Source organism: Gekko japonicus, unplaced genomic scaffold, assembly GCF_001447785.1.
Source record: "Gekko japonicus isolate JY-2015 unplaced genomic scaffold, Gekko_japonicus_V1.1 scaffold2820, whole genome shotgun sequence".
NCBI lineage: Eukaryota > Metazoa > Chordata > Lepidosauria > Squamata > Gekkonidae > Gekko > Gekko japonicus.
Genome location: NW_015164745.1, coordinates 44,804 through 61,040, shown reverse-complemented (window position 1 = coordinate 61,040; position 16,237 = coordinate 44,804). Strand labels below are relative to the sequence as shown.

Genomic DNA, 16,237 nt, shown 5'->3' with positions numbered 1-16,237 from the left:
GTTAATATGGAACAGATAAAAGAATATTTAAATACGCATCATCCGAAGAAATTTACAGGAAAACAAAGGGAGGCCCTTAATCAACCAATCACGATGATGGTTGATTAAGGGCAACGATGGAGGTGGTAGAAGTCTTAAAAAGACAAAATAAAGGCAAAGCACCAGGCCCAGATGGACTACCAATAGAATTCTACCTTACATTTGAAGAACAATTACAATTACATTTTAAAGACGTTTGCAATAACATATTGGTTAATGGAGAAATTCCAGAATCATGGAAAGAAGCAATAATTTCATTAATTCATAAACAAGATTCGGATGAAAAAGAAATCAAAAATTATAGACCGATCTCATTAGTAAAATGTGGATTATAAAATATTTGCCTCAGTATTAGCAGAAAGATTTTTAAAAATCTTATAAAATCAAAGATAATACATAAAGACCAAGCCAGCTTTTTGCCGAAAAGTTTGGGAAAATATATACAGGCATTTCTGTACAAAAAATTAAAAAATGATTGTCCCACTAGAAGCTATTCCACTCCCAAATGCTTACCAGGAAGAAATGCAGAGAAGGTATCTGGATATATTGGACTCTGGGGAACGTTTGAAACCACTAGACAGAAAGATTTTTAAAAATCTTATAAAATCAAAGATAATACATAAAGACCAAGCCAGCTTTTTGCCGAAAAGTTTGGGAAAATATATACAGGCATTTCTGTACAAAAAATTAAAAAATGATTGTCCCACTAGAAGCTATTCCACTCCCAAATGCTTACCAGGAAGAAATGCAGAGAAGGTATCTGGATATATTGGACTCTGAGGAACGTTTGAAACCACTAGAGGATCTACCATGGTGGCAAAGAGCGCAAATAGAATCTAGATTTACCAAAGATAAGAAAATTGGATTCTATAAAAACTTGTTAGAGATTGAAAAGATTATTATATCCACGGACCTAAAACTTATATGAAGACTTTATGTATTTTTACTTGATGATTTGATGTTGGATGAAATAGTGAAAGGGAATATGATTCAACGGGTGCAGAATCTTAACCTGGAGCAGTGGGACCAAATATGGAAGAAAAATATTAAGATCACTAGCTATTCCTTATAAAGAAAATGTTTATAAAATGTTTCATAGCTGGTATGTAACACCTGAAAGGTTAGCTAAAATCGACTTAAAATTTTCTAATAAGTGTTGGAAATGTGAAAATAAGGTTGGCACATTTTATCATATGTGGTGGCATTGTGAAAAAACTAAGAAATATTGGGTAATGGTGCATGAAGTTTTGCAAAAGGTGTTAGGTAGGGGAGTGATATTTAAACCAGAGGTCTTATTGCTGAACATTTTACCTGAAAATTCCAACAAAGATGATCGCTATTTGATTGTATATTTAACTACGGCGGCCAGAATTCTTTATGCTAAATATTGGAAATCAACAGAGATACCAACAAAGCGAGAATTTATAAACAAAGTTTTGGAGGCAGCGGAATTGGATAAATTGTCTTTATTGATAAAAGGTTTAACAGACTCTACATTCCAGAATACTTGGACACGGTTCTACATTCCAGAATACTTGGACATGGTTCTATAATTGGTATTATAATTACATGTAGGCAAGCTTATAATGGACAGACTATTCGTTTATTAGAAAGTATATACTCGATTGAGGTAGAGATGGATGGTTATTCAACATAATTTACAAGAATAGAGATTAAGGTGGATTAGGCATAAGCATAATGTTTGTTAAAAAGAATAATAATGTGTATGTATATATGTTTATTTTGTGTTTGTGCAAAACGTGAAAATTTCAATAAAATTCTGCCTTTCGGGGCAGTTTTAAAAAAAATAGCCTTTTTGTGTGTACAAAACTTAAAGTTTCACCAAGTAACATGGAGCCATCTCAGCTTTTTGTCAGCTTTTCACTATCAAAGTTGTAGCCTGAGGTGCCTGAACTCCTGGTCCTTACAAGCACAGACTGAACACACCCAGAGTGGCATGACGGCCCCTGGGAGTAGCAGAAGTTTTCTAGGACTGGAATGACACTCTGGGGGCTGCCATTCCATTTGCAGAAAACTCATGGTACTCCCAGGGGCTGCCATTCTACTTTGGGGGCTATCATTCCAGAACCAGAACACTCATGCTACTCCTGTGATAATTTTTTCACATATTTCAGTGATGGTAGCTTTCAGAGCCAAGCAAACAAAACCCAAGCTAGCTTTCTATTGGAGATAATGCCTGATATGATCCGCTGAAAGCATTTCTAAGAATAAATACACTGAATCTATTTATACAGACATTCAAAATCATACTGTGTGCTGTCTCTGTGGTTCAGGTCCAAAAAGGCAGTTTTTTTCCTGTGCTGCCTGCGTAAAAGGGATTTTTGGATCTTGCTTGGCTTTAGAAAAATAGCTGAGACTTTTGCTGAACTTCATCTTTCCTATGGAAAGAAATATTTTTTTTGCCTCTTGTTGAGAGGAAGTTTTGAGGTCCAAGGTATATGGTACATCTACCACATGATCACCATGTGGTTAGAACGGATAAAAGGAAGTACTTCTTCACCCAAAGAGTGATTAACACATGGAATTCACTGCCGCAGGACATGGTGGTGGCTACAAGCACGGATGGCTTCAAAAGGGAATTAGATAAGCATATGGAGCAGAGGTCCATCAGTGGCTATTAGCCACAAGGTATAGATAGGGGCTCTGGGGCAAGGGATGCTCTGTCTTCTTGGTGCTTGGGGGGGGGGGGTCAACAGTGGGAGGGCTTCTAATGTCCTGGCCCCACTGGTGGACCTGCTGATGGCACTGGTATTTCTGGCCACTGCGTGACACAGAGTGTTGGACTGGATGGGCCTTTGGCCTGATCCAACATTGGCGTCTCTTATGTCTCTTACCATGGGGACTGGCAGCTCTGTGACAGCTGAAGTTCCCAGTGGAAACTCAATTTAGAAGTGATGCAGGGACCTGAATTACATTGGGACTGCAGGGAGGGAGGGAGGGAGGAGCTCCTGCCTCCCCCAAGTTTTTTTCCTGACTTGAAACAGCCCCAGGGAGTGTTTTTCCACATTGCAGGGCTGTCTGCCCACGGAGGACATACACTGTTCCAGCACAGGTGCTGGGGCCAAGTAATACCAGCTCTTTATGGGGCGATGTGCGACCCGGGGGGGGGCGGGGTATAGGTAGACTACAGCAGGCCCAAAGAATATAAAGACATATTTCTACAAAATTATTCCCATGTTTTTGTGGCCATGGTTATACTTGCATATGTAATAGTAATATTATAATGGTTAGCACACAGGATCCCTGTAAGGTGACATTTGAGTGGGTAATATACTCTGCTGACCTTTTAGAAATCTGCCCTGAAGTCTCAGGCCATGATTATTTATAAAACAAAAAGTTTATACTGATGGCGTTTTCCCACTTTTAAGGAACTGTTCATTATGTAATATTAATAGAAATATTCAGTGGAAAAGAAGAGATATACCATAACTGCATAAAGCAACTTACAGTAACACTATAATTATAACAGTATAATAAACTACCATTCTGAGACACATAATACGGTATGTCTTTTTTTTTTTTTTACAGTCTCACAATGCTTTCCTTATTTTGGAACTTTTCAAATTATGAGCCTGTATTGATTTAAAAGTAATATTTTTCAGGACTGATCGTTTCTCTTTCCTTTTTGTAGGACATATTACCATTACACATTATTTACTGAATTATTATCCTGGTCTCGATATAGAGAAAAGAAATGTCTTTGGATTTACTGCCCTCATGAAATCTGCAATGCAAGGTCGAACAGAATGTATCAGAGCCTTAATGTTGGCAGGTATGAAGAGTTCTCAGGTTTGTTATCCCCTCTCTCCCCCCCCCCCCCAGACACAGCACAAACAGCTATTTCATGCTGTCCCTGAGGATCCCGTGTCTCCCAATAGCAGTAGGGAGACCAGTGGACTATTCCGTTCCATTCCATTATTTTACTAGTGCTCATAGACCACAGAGAAAAAACAAAACAGAGGAAAAGACAAAAAACCCAGCACTATACAGGCAGACGAGGGGAAACACAAAGGTACAGAATTATGAGTAAAAGATTTACATTAGAAAGTAATAACATGAAATGCCATAGACAACAGTTTTGCAACTGCGAGAGTCACATTTGGGTCACTGTGTCAGCTAATAGCTTAGCTACAATCTCCTGCTTTACAGCGGGGCTCAATTTTTGGATGTAAATGGTAATCCGCTTCTCATGGGCAGTGTTGTATTTGTTGCAATCAATGAAAAAATGCCAAATGACAATCAATCAATCAATCAATCTAAATTCCCAGGTTTGCAGCCACAAAGCTGCTCAGGGAATGGAATCCCTGAGAACATACCTGCTAGTTTCCCTAGTGGCAAGACATTTAGCCTTGCCTTAGATAATAGTATTCTATATTTGGGAACTGTTACAAACTTAGAGTAAGCTGGTAGAATCTTTGGAGTTGAGAAACCCAAATAATATAGGAAACATACCCTTAGAGCTCCACAGATAGTGTAACATGCTAAATTTAATTGGTTTACATGTGGAGGGATATTCCATTTGGTTAAAAAGCTTAAAGGAGAAGCCCAGCTTCTGTAAACTATCATCAACTAATTTTAGCCATGAACCAAAAAACAAGATGCAGTGAAAAGGAGGAGGCAGGAGAGCCCTGTTGCATGCTGAAGAAGTGCCTTTGTTCATAGAGAATTTAGTTGGGTTCCAAGAGGGGTACAAAAAGTACGTGGGTGCATGGGGAGGGCTGGAAATACCTGTACTATTGTGAAGGCCCAGAACAAGCAACCATTTACTAATGGAATTACACCAAAGTAGAATGGTTCAGACTATCTTTCAGGGAATGAACTCTACATCCACTTGCAATTTAACTTCCAGGGGCTACTGTGTTGCTCAGTGGATTAAACCCCAAAGAGAGGACATTATAGGGTCATGATGACAATTCCTTACTAATTCCTTAGTAGTTCAGAAAAATGCTAAATGGATGCTAGAGGCAGATAATGCAGGCTTCTCAAAGCATGGAAGCATTAGGACTGGGCCAAGGTTGTGGCAGTGGCATTCCTAAGGAGAAGGTATAACTGTGCTGGAAAGGGGAACAGTAGTACTATGTCTGGGGGATGAGAGGCAAGATTTGGTCAGAACACCTTGCAGTAGGAAACTTGCAGAGGAGCGGCCAAGAGTCCTTCAGGTGCTGACACCATTGCGCTGCATCTCCCGTCCTCAACTCTGAGGTTCCCTCCAGGAAAGGCACCGGGGGGCTGTCATATCCATACAGTGCCTTAAAAGGGGACATCCCCGTAGATGAGTGACACGTGTTGTTATAGCAAAACTTGGCAAGCGGTAGGAGATCCACCCAATCATCTTGTTGATAGTTAGTGAAACAGCGCAGATATTGCTCCAAGGTTTGATTTACTCGTTCTGTCTGTCCATCAGTCTTGGGATGATAGGCACTGCTTAACGCACGTTCGATTCCCATAAGCTTCATAAGCTCCCCCCAGACCCGGGAAACGAATTGGGCCCCCCTATCAGATATGACTTTAGCCGGGAGCATGTGTAGATGGACCACGTGGAGTAGGAAAGCTTTCGCCAGGGCTTTTGCCGTGGGTAGGGAAGCGAAACCATTACTAACAACAAAGCTAGTGGAGGTGATGGTATCCCAGCTGAGCTATTCAAAGTTTTAAAAGATGATGCTGTTAAAGTGCTGCACTCAATTTGCCAGCAGATTTGGAAAACACAGCAGTGGCCACAGGATTGGAAAAGGTCAGTATACATTCCAATCCCAAAGAAGGGCAATGCCAAGGAATGTTCAAATTATCGCACAATTGCACTCATATCACATGCTAGCAAGGTCATGCTCAAGATCCTACAAGCTAGGCTTCAACAGTATGTGGATAGAGAACTGCCAGAAGTACAAGCTGGGTTTCGAAGACGTAGAGGAACTAGAGATCAAATTGCCAACATTCGCTGGATTATGGAGAAAGCAAGAAAGTACCTTTGACTGTGTGGATCACAACAAACTATGGCAGGTCCTTAAAGAGATGGGAGTACCAGACCACCTCACATGTCTCTTGAGAAACCTGTATAAGGGCCAAGAAGCGACAGTTAGAACCGGATATGGAACAACTGATTGGTTTAGCATAGGAAAAGGAGTACGACAAGGATGTATATTGTCGCCTTGCTTATTTAATATATATGCAGAGTACATCATGCGAAATGCTGGCCTGGATGAATCACAAGCGGGAATTAAGATTGCTGGGGAAAAGATCAACAACCTCAGATATGCAGACGATAGCACTCTAATGGCAGAAAGTGAAGAGGACCTTAAGAGCCTCCTGCTCAGGGTAAAAGAGGAGAGTGCAAAAGTGGGCTTGAAGCTCAACATAAAAAAAACTAAGATCATGGCATCCGGCCCCATCACTCCTTGGCAAATAGAAGGGGAAGTCGTGGGAGTAGTGACAGACTTCACGTTCCTGGGATCCCAGATCACCGCAGACTGTGACAGCAGCCATGAAATTAAAAGACGCCTGCTCCTTGGGAGGAAAGCGATGGCGAACCTAAACAGCATGATAAAAAGTAGAGACATCACCCTGCCAACAAAAGTCCGCATGGTCAAAGCAATGGTATTCCCAGTAATCATGTATGGCTGTGAGAGTTGGACTATAAGGAAGGCCGAGCGCCAAAGAATAGATTCTTTTGAACTATGGTGCTGGAGAAGACTCTTGAGAGTCCATTGGACTGCAAGAAGATCAAATCAGTCAATCCTAAAAGTAATCAACCCTGACTGTTCCCTGGAAGGCCAGATAATGAAACTGAAGCTCAAATGCTTTGGCCACCCAATGAGAAGGGAGCACTCACTGAACAAGACCCTGATGCTGGGAAAGATTGAAGGTCAAAGAAGACGGGGATGGCAAAGGATGAGATGGTTAGACAGTATCATAGATGCAACGAACATGAAATTCAGCCAACTTCAGAGGACGGCGGAAGACAGGAAGGGCTGGCATTATCTGGTCCATGGGGTCGCAAAGAGTCGGACTCGACTGTGCGACTGAACAAGGGAAGCGAATGGGACAAAATGTGCTTGCTTATAGAATAAATCCATGACAACCCAAATGACCAACATAGTTTTACTCGGGGGCAAATCCGTGATAAAGTCTATGGATATCGCCTCCCACAGCCAACTCGGAGTTGGGAGAGGTTGCAGCAATCGTCCCATCTGGCAAGTCAGGGGGGTGGGGACAAGGCTCTGGGTGCGTAGTAGGTGAGGAGGGGCTGGCACGGCTGTGCGTTGTCACCGCCCTGCCGAGTTGGGAGGGCGTAAATATAGAGTCCAAAATCACCTCCCGTTGGCTGTCGTGCTGAGGGAGGCGGGATAGGGCGTCAGCGAGAGAGTTCGTAGAACCGTGGAAATGATGAAGGGTAAATTGAAACTTGGAAAAGAAATCAGCCCACCGGAGCTGCTTGGCATTGCGGCTCCGGGGTGTTTTAAACATTTCCAAGTTCTTGTGATCAGTCCAGACTTCAAACGGGACTCGTGCTCCTTCCAGCCATTGCCTCCAGGTAGCAAGTGCCAGCCTGATCGCCCCACCTCCTTTTCCCAAACCGACCAGTTCCGCTCAGTGTCATTAAACTTTCTTGACACATAAGCTAAGGGGTGCAGTAACCCGTCAGCCCCCTCTTGCAGGATCGCCCCTCCCCATGGCTACGTCTGATGCATTGACTTGGACGATTAATTTTTTATTTTCATCGGGGTGGGCTAAGACAGGTTCTGATGTGAACAGGGATTTAAGGTGGTCAAAAGCCTCTTGGCACTCTTTGCTCCAAGCCAGCGTCGCCCCCGGCTTGGTAGCCTCCGGACCCTTCCCTTTCGTTTTTAGCAAGTCAGTGAAGTGAGGGGCAAACTGATTTGTGCAAAGTTGGGCAGGAAATTTCTGTAAAAGTTCAAGAAACCTAGAAGGATTGTAATTGGCAGCGGGTGCAGGGGGTTAGGGTTAGCTTAACCCTAACCCACCCTAGCACATCGCGGACCTTCCCTGGGTCCATTTCCAGTCCCTTATTCGATATACGATACCCCAAAAAGTCAATGTGTGACTTGTGAAACTCACATTTGGAAAGTTTCGCAAACAGTTTGTGGTTGTGCAACGTCATCAGGACTTCCCTCACCAACTTCATGTGTGAGGGGAGGTCGGGGGAGTACAGCAAGATATCATCTAGATAAACAAGGGCCCCCTTAAACAGATGCTTGTGCAACACTTCGTTAATCAAGTTCATGAAGACCCCCGGAGCCCCCTGAAGATCAAATGGCATCACACGGTATTCGAACTAGCCGAGGGGTGTATTAAAGGCAGTCTTGTGCTCGTCCCCCTCCCGGATGCGTACCCGGAAGTAGGCATCCCGGGGGTCTAGTTTCAAAAAGACTTTCCCTTTAGCCGCTTCAGCCAGTAAATCCTTAATGAGGGGCATGGGGTAGGCATTAGTCGATGACACAGCATTTAAACCCCGATAATTCGTGCACAGCCGCAAGCCCCTGTCTTTCTTTTTTCGGAACAGCACCAGGGCCGCAAAAGGGGAGGAGGCTGGCCTGATGAAACCCCTAGCTAGGTTCTTATTGATAAACTTACACAGTTCATCCTTTTCTGCCGGCCCCATCATATAGATGTGCCCCTTAGGCAATTTGTGACCAGCAGCAATTCGATACTACAGTCTGAGTGCCTATGGGGGGGAACTCATCGGCTTCTTCCTTTTCAAAGACCCTAGCCAAGTCTCAGTATTCAGGGGGAATGGATTGTAATTCCTCTTGGGCCAAACATGCCCTTGGGTTTTCCATGACAGGTTGTGAACCCCACTGTGAGTTCCAACGGTGCAATTGACACTGAGGGGAGATGAACTGTACTTTCCCTTCATCCCACAAAATGTAAGGGTCATGTCCATGCAGCCAGGGGCTCCCTAATACCAGTGGGAATCTGGCTGTGGGGGTGATCACAAACGGACGTTCCTCCCAGTGATCCCCCGCCTCCACCTGCAACGGGACCATCTTGAACTCACATGGCAACTTCATCGTGGACCCATCCATTTGAGTGAAAATTAGGGGGTCTTGTAGTCTCACCACCCCAGCTTCAAACCCCGTTACTAAGGAGGGATTGATGAGGTCCCTCCCACACCCTGAGTCAATAAGGGCTCTCACGCGAATGTGAGTTCCTTGCGTTGGGTTAATAATAGTTACAGTCACGAAGAATGGGGGGGAGGTAGCTGCTCACTGCTTTTGGCACCCAGCTGCTCTGTGCCACTCACAGCAGGACCTGGCCTTTTCCCGCTGGCTTGTTGCCTTCGTCTTCGCTGGATTCCTCCCCGATTTTTTCTGGGGCGACCTGTAGCGCTTTAGCAAATTTAGGTTTTCCCACTGGTTTCTTTGCTGGTGTGCCTGGCCGTGCCTTGGCTGGTTCCAATTGTGCTGGCTTCCCTGGGCTCGATCCCCCACAGTCGGCTGCGAAATGGCCCCATTCTCCACACTTTAGGCAGAGCCCTTGTTTCATCTGTTGCTCTCTGGTAGACTCAGTCGGGCATGCAGATCTCACCTTCAGTGGGGGGGGGTTTGACTTTCCCCCTGCCGCTGCGATGTCTAGATGTAGCGTGTTCAACCGAGTCTCCACACTCTCCGCTTCTTGCATCCACGCTGGGAGGGAAATCGGGTCTACTGCACACAGGACCGTTTCGCGGATCTCTGGGTTTAACCCTACCCTGTACAACTCTGCTAAGACTTGATCCGGCCGGTTTTGGACCTTGGCTGCATGCAATTTAAACTCCGACGAGTATTCTCTCACTGATCGCTTCCCTTGCTTCAGAGTGCGTAAGAAGGCCCTTGCTTTGGGCCCGGCATTCCGATCCTCAAACTGGGCACACAACGGCCACATAAAAGCGTCCAAGTTCACTAGCCCTGCATGTTGTACAGTCCCACATACCACGCCGCAGCAGCTCATCGTAACCGGGCAGCAATAACATCCACTCTGGGGCCCCTGCGTGAGCACGTACGTCTCTGCCGTTGAGTCTGGGTTAAATTGGCCCCACCTTAAGTAGCCCAGTCGGTACCTCTGCCCAGGCGGTTGCCTCGGTCCGCAGGGGGTCAGAAAAAGGTGGGTTGAGATCCTATGAGATGGCAGTCAAGGCCGCTAAGAGAGAGTTCTATGCGACCGGGATTGCATCTGCTAGCTCACGCTCGGCACAATTATTTAGCACAATTCGGTCGTTGACAGCTCTGCCACAGGGCAGGCAAAATGTGAGGGAATTGGATATAGGCTGTGAGGCATTTGCGAGCTATTTTGCAGAGAAAGTCTTGGCGCTCCGCCAGTGAGCGAACTTGAGGCCCCTTGCACGTCTTTGGAGCCGGGTTTAGTGAGTTTCTGCCCACTCAGTCTGGAAGAAGTTGACAGATTGCTTGTGTCTGTGCGTCCAACCACATGCGACATTGACTTGTGCCCCTCTTTGCTCATTAAAACGGGTCGTGAGGGGTTTCGAGGTGCCCTGCGGGAGATTATCAACAAGTCTCTCTTGGAGGGACTGTTCCCCAGGGCACTCAAGGAAGCAGTGGTCCACCCTCTCTTGAAAAAAACATCATTGGACCCGGCCGATGTCCAATTTGCCCTATTTGGGCAAACTTATAGAGAGAGCGGTGGCGACACAGATGCAAGGCTTTCTGGATGACGCTTCTGTCCTCGATCCCTTCCAGTCCGGCTTTCGCCCTGGTCATGGAGTGGAGACTGTACTGGTCGCTCTGACTGACGATCTCCGCAGGCATCTGGTTCGAGGCGGTGTGGCGGCACTATTGTTGTTAGACCTGTCGGCCGCATTTGATACGGTCGACCATCAGTTGCTGACCCACCGCCTCACCGACGTGGGGATTCAGGGGCTTGCCCTTCAATGGCTGGCCTCTTTTCTCCAGGGTCGGGGACAAAGGGTGGCGATAGCGGATCAGTGGTCCCGGAGGTGGCCCTCGAATATGGGGTACCTCAGGGGGCAGTGCTATCCCCGATGTTGTTTAACATCTACATGCGCTCCCTTGCCCAGATTGCCCGGAGTTGTGGGCTTGGGTGTCATCAATATGCAGATGACACTCAGCTGTATTTTATGTTGGGCGGCCGGTCGTATTCCACTCCAGATGACCTTCATCGGGCACTACAGGCCGTGGCTGGTTGTCTCAGACTGAGTCGGCTGACATTAAACCCGGCAAAGACGGAGGTCCTGGGCCTGAGTCGGAGCGGTCTGGGGTTGGGGCTCCTTCTCCCGACCTTCAATGGGGCGCCATTGGTCCCAGTGTCGGAGGTTAGGAGTTTGGGTGTGCTCCTGGACTCCTCGTTATCGATGGAGGTCCAGGTAGCAGCCACTGCCAAGTCGGCCTTTTACCATCTTCGGCTGGTGTGGTAGTTGGTCCCTTTCCTCGACTGTGATGACCTGGCCACAGTGATCCATGTGACGGTCACCTCGAGGTTAGACTACTGTAACACTCTCTACATGGGGCTGTCTTTGTTGCAAATTCGGAAGCTGCAACTAGTGCAGAATGCTGCAGCCAGGCTATTGCTGGGTCTTCCTAGAGGAGAACACATCCAGCCTGTGCTGAAAGCGCTGTACTGGTTGCCAATAGCGTACCGGATTCATTTCAAAATGCTGGTTTGTACCTTTAAAGCCCTATATGGCCAGGGACCGGCCTACCTAAGGGACCGCCTTTCCCCATATGTTCCCCCAAGGGCACTACGGTCAGGGAATCAAAATCTCCTGGATGTTCCAGTCCCCAAGACCATCAAATTTGTGATGACCAGGGCTAGGGTGTTTTCGGTGGCGGCTCCTATCTGGTGGAACGAGCTCCCAGAGGAGATCCGGGCCCTGCGGGACCTCGTACAGTTCCGTAGGGCCTGTAAGACGGAGCTCTTCCGCCAGGCTTTTGAATAGGAGCCACCGCTGCCACCACTGTTCCATCAACGCCCTATAATTTCCGCATACTGTCATCGCTGGTGCGGGTACCATCGGAGGGAGTGGGACGTGCCTAGGGACAACAGTGGGGCACTGTTATGCAACTATTATTGAGAACACCATCTTGACTTTAAAAATCTGGAAGTGAGTAGAGGAGCACCGGAAAATGTTTTAAGAACTCTGGTTAATTATTTGTTTATTTTGTAATTTTAGTCAGTATTTTACTGTTTATTGTTATTACCTGGCGTTATGCCTCTGTTAGCCGCCCTGAGCCTGCGGGGAGGGCGGGATATAAATCCAAATAAATAAATATGGTATACCACACTTCTATAAAGTCAGTTTGAGGTGGATTTAACTCATACTGACCAATTTGATATATAACTTTTTCCATTATGTAAATTTCCCATATCTTCTGATACCACAAAGTGAGGGTTGGTGGATCTGAACATTTCCAGGTAGTAAGTTTGGAGAGGGAATAGGCAACAAGCCATACAAAATTCAAGATGATTCTTCCTTTTACGTGTCTAATGGTTCTGTAATATTTCTCTTTTTCTTTCTCCTTCTTTCTCCATCTCCCCTTTGAGGGGCCAGTATTCATGCAACAGACCCAGGCCGTGGGTTCACTCCTGAGGAATGGGCATGGTTCACAGGAAGGCTGGAATCTGCATGTCTTATGCAGAGACTTATGGATAGACCTTGTGCTGAGCAGTTTTGTGACCAGTATGAGCTTGAATGGCCAAAGTTGAAAGAGCTCCTTAGTAAGGCCAAAGAGCCAAAAAGCTGCTTGCAGAGGATCTCAGAAGGCTTGAGATCCATCATGTGTTTCAAAGCTTCCCGTGAGCCTGAAGAAGATGGTGTCCTTGATCACACGGTGAGGGTGACAACAGGCCTAAGGAGCTGTTTCGTTGGTGTAGCTTGTAAAACTGTGTGCCCTGGAAGTCCACCTGGCATAGGAAAACGCAGACCAGCTGTGCAGGAAATCCTTAGGAGACAAAGAGCCCAGGAAATCAGATATCTAGAAGATAAAGACCATCTGAACAGCTATGAGAAGCTGTTTCAGAATTCCAGAGTGACATTAGTCTCCAAAAAAAAGGAGCGGCGAGCTAGCCTACAGCCTGTAAACCTGCACTTCCCTCAGGTGAGCATTGTGATTCCAAGGAAAACCAGTCTGTTGCCGCTGCACTTGCTGAGAAGAAGCAGTGTGCGGCCAGGGTTTGTAATCCCCAAAGTCCGTATCACCAAGGCACCCCCATCTACCTTCCAGCCAGACCTAGTCAAGCGGAAAAGCAGTGTCATTGATGGGAACTACCTGCAGATTCCTGAATGGAGGTATAAAGAGCTGAGAGAAGAAAAGAAGAAGTCAGAGGAAGAAGAAAAGATGAAGGCAGAAGAAGCTGAGAAACAGAAACAAGGGTTTCCCCAGAGAAAGAGGACTTGAAAGGGAATTGTGATGATGGAACCACTATCAATGCTCAGGTCCCCAAGCCCTATGAGGGCCGCTGAGTGCCTTAAACCTGGGAGCATCAGACTCAACAAAGGTATTTTCGGAGGGTAGTCATGTTGGTCTGCAGTAGAACAGCTGCATGGGAGACCAGTAGCACCTTAAAAGACCCAAGAGACCAATGAGCTTTCATGAGTCAGTGCTCCCTTGGTCAGATATGAGTTGGAATGGAGATCCCTGAGTATTGAAAAGGATGCAAAGGCACAATGCACATTGTAATCGACTTGGTTAGAGCTGAGGGGAAATGCTTTGGGGCAGAAAATTCACATCTGTAGTGAGATAAGAATCCTGTTCAGCCCTGGGAGGGTCTATTGTTGTGAATTTGTGAATGAACTCAAGTTCAACAGTTTCATCATGTCCTCCCTAAGTCATGTGTTTTTTAAACTGAGAAGTCCCAGACTCTTTAGCCTTTACTCATAGGAAGGTGAGGCGGACTCTACCTTTGCAGGAGCCATGCTTGAGTCTCGATGAGAAAGCTGGACTATAAATAATGCAAATAAATGCTGATTTTTCTCTCAGTAGGCTTTGTTCCTCTATGTGCCTAATAATTCTATCTTTAATTACAGTTGCCACTAATTTGCAAACATTAGGCTAATTGGCTTGTAATTTCCTGGTTCCCCTCTGGACCTCTGTTCAAAAATCGGGCTACGGGGTGCTCAGATCCAAACCGGAGCTGGGCCGCTTGTGTGAGGAGTGGGAGGATGTCCTGCTGTGTGACTGTAACTCGCCTGAAGTGAATTTTCTACTAGCAATTGTGCTTTGCTATTGACCTATGAAGAAAAAATATGTGAGCATCAGGCTTTATTTCTACTCTTACAGATGAGACAAAAACCTGGAAATTATCTATAGAATCTTGTTCAGAAGAAGGAACGTCGAAACGACACAGGACATTCCAGAGCACGTCGCTAACATCATTTGCTTCGTTAAAAACCACTTCCGTTTATTTGAAACTGACTGTATTTTTGTATTCCAACTTTGCAAAAAAAGCATTTATTTAAACTGCATGTTTTCTGATTTTTGCAGTACTGTATTATTTAGTTCAGTGCACTTATCACAGTAACAATCCCTGTGTAGTGTAAGCACAATAAAGATGCCAGACTGATGCTGTGTCCCTGGAGGCAGGGAAATAGAAGCAAGGAGCTGAGGCTAGCTTCTAACTTTGTAGAGATACTCTCCCAAGTGTTATTTGTAAAAAGCATACTAAAAATGTAAAAAGCCTATTAAAAACATAATAAGAAAGATCTTAAATAACTAATGGATATCATCTAGAGCAAGCTATCTCATATAGCTTCTAAAGAACAAGTAATAGTAGCTACAAGTGGGAACCCACAAGAACTTGTGAGCGGCATCTCATTCCCCCCTCCCCCCACTATTTCCTCTTTCACTTTCCTGAATGAGATGCCTCTCCCTTTTCCTGCTTCATGGGCTAGGTTTGCCCACCTCCAGGTGGGGCCTGCATTTGTGCTAACTGACTGTTCTGAAGTACTGCAGTTCAATCAAGTAGGTTTGGCACGGGTGCCAGCATGATCAATTCTGCTGATGGCGCAGGTGTGAAAGCTGCACATATAGTCAAAACAGAGCTGATTTAAAACGGGACATATGAAATTCAGCCATATTAAAAATTACTAATTCTTGAAATTAAGTAAACAAAATTTCAAAGGTACAGAAAACCTTTGCCAAAGAAGAACTAATTACATGAGCTCAAGAGTCTTCCTCCAGCACCATAATGTGAAAGCATCTATTCTTCAGCATTCGGCCGACCTTATGGTCCAACTCTCGCAGCCATGCATCAGTACTGGGAATGCCATCGCTTTTGACTGTGCAGTCTTTTATTGGCCATATAGAATAAATGTCAGATGTTTGAGAGCCGCAAGAATATGCAGATTTGCTTTTTATTAACATTAAATGAGACTGCCAAAAATAAAAACAAAAGGGATAAAACAGATATTGATAATTATATTTATTTGTCCAATTATATTTATTGTTTGCTAATGATATTCATTTGTCTAAGAAAGAGAGAGGTGAAAAGAAAGAAGGAAAGAGGTGGAAACAGAGAAAGAGAGAGAAACAAAGAAAGCAGATGGGAGGGAGGGAGAGGGAAAGCAGGCCCCTCCTTCACTTCCCCAGCCGCCCTGCTGGGAGCCACACAATATGTGTGAAAGAGCCGCATGCAGCTCCTGAGCCACAGTTTGGCCACCCCTGGCCTACCTTATGGTCCAACTCTCGCAGCCATGCATTACTACTGGGAATACCATTGCTTTGACCATACGGACTTTGGTTGGCAGGGTGATGTCTCTACTTTTTATCATGCTGTCTAGGTTTGTCATAGCTGATACCCTGCCACGATGGCAAGACTGACAATTCTGAGCTCTAGTGCTGCCGAAGGGTACATTTTTTAGCCCATCGCATCTAGCTTCCCCCCTTCTTTATCTATCAGTGCAGCATGATAGCTTTGCTGCCCTCTGTTGCATCTCCTCAATTACCAAGGGCAGTGGTGGGGGATGTGTACATGAATAGGTACAGTTGTCCTGTTTTACTCTATAGAAATTCTCTATGCACTGTGATGTAACTGGCATAGTTGCAGGTTTACTTCATAACTCTCCATCTAAGAATCCCTCTAACATGGGAAAAGCCACCACTCCTGGTGACTCAGAGTATAGATGTGACAAAATTTTATCCTTTGGACACTGAGATGTAGTGGAGGCAATTATTTCTAATGCCTTCACCATACGAAGTATCTGTTCTGC

General features: G+C 45.4%; 1 protein-coding gene across 1 annotated transcript in view; it reads left to right on the top strand.

Moving 5' to 3' along the window:
* Positions 1-14,372, top strand: part of ANKRD33B (ankyrin repeat domain 33B) — a 23,560-nt gene extending 9,188 nt beyond the window's left edge. Inside the window, exons 3-5 of the mRNA XM_015409635.1 lie at positions 3,692-3,832; positions 12,574-13,127; positions 14,310-14,372. Coding sequence (XP_015265121.1) covers positions 3,692-3,832; positions 12,574-13,127; positions 14,310-14,339 — 725 coding nt within the window. The 3' untranslated portion in view covers positions 14,340-14,372. The remainder of the gene's footprint in view (positions 1-3,691; positions 3,833-12,573; positions 13,128-14,309) is intronic.
* The last annotated feature ends 1,865 nt before the right edge of the window (positions 14,373-16,237 follow it).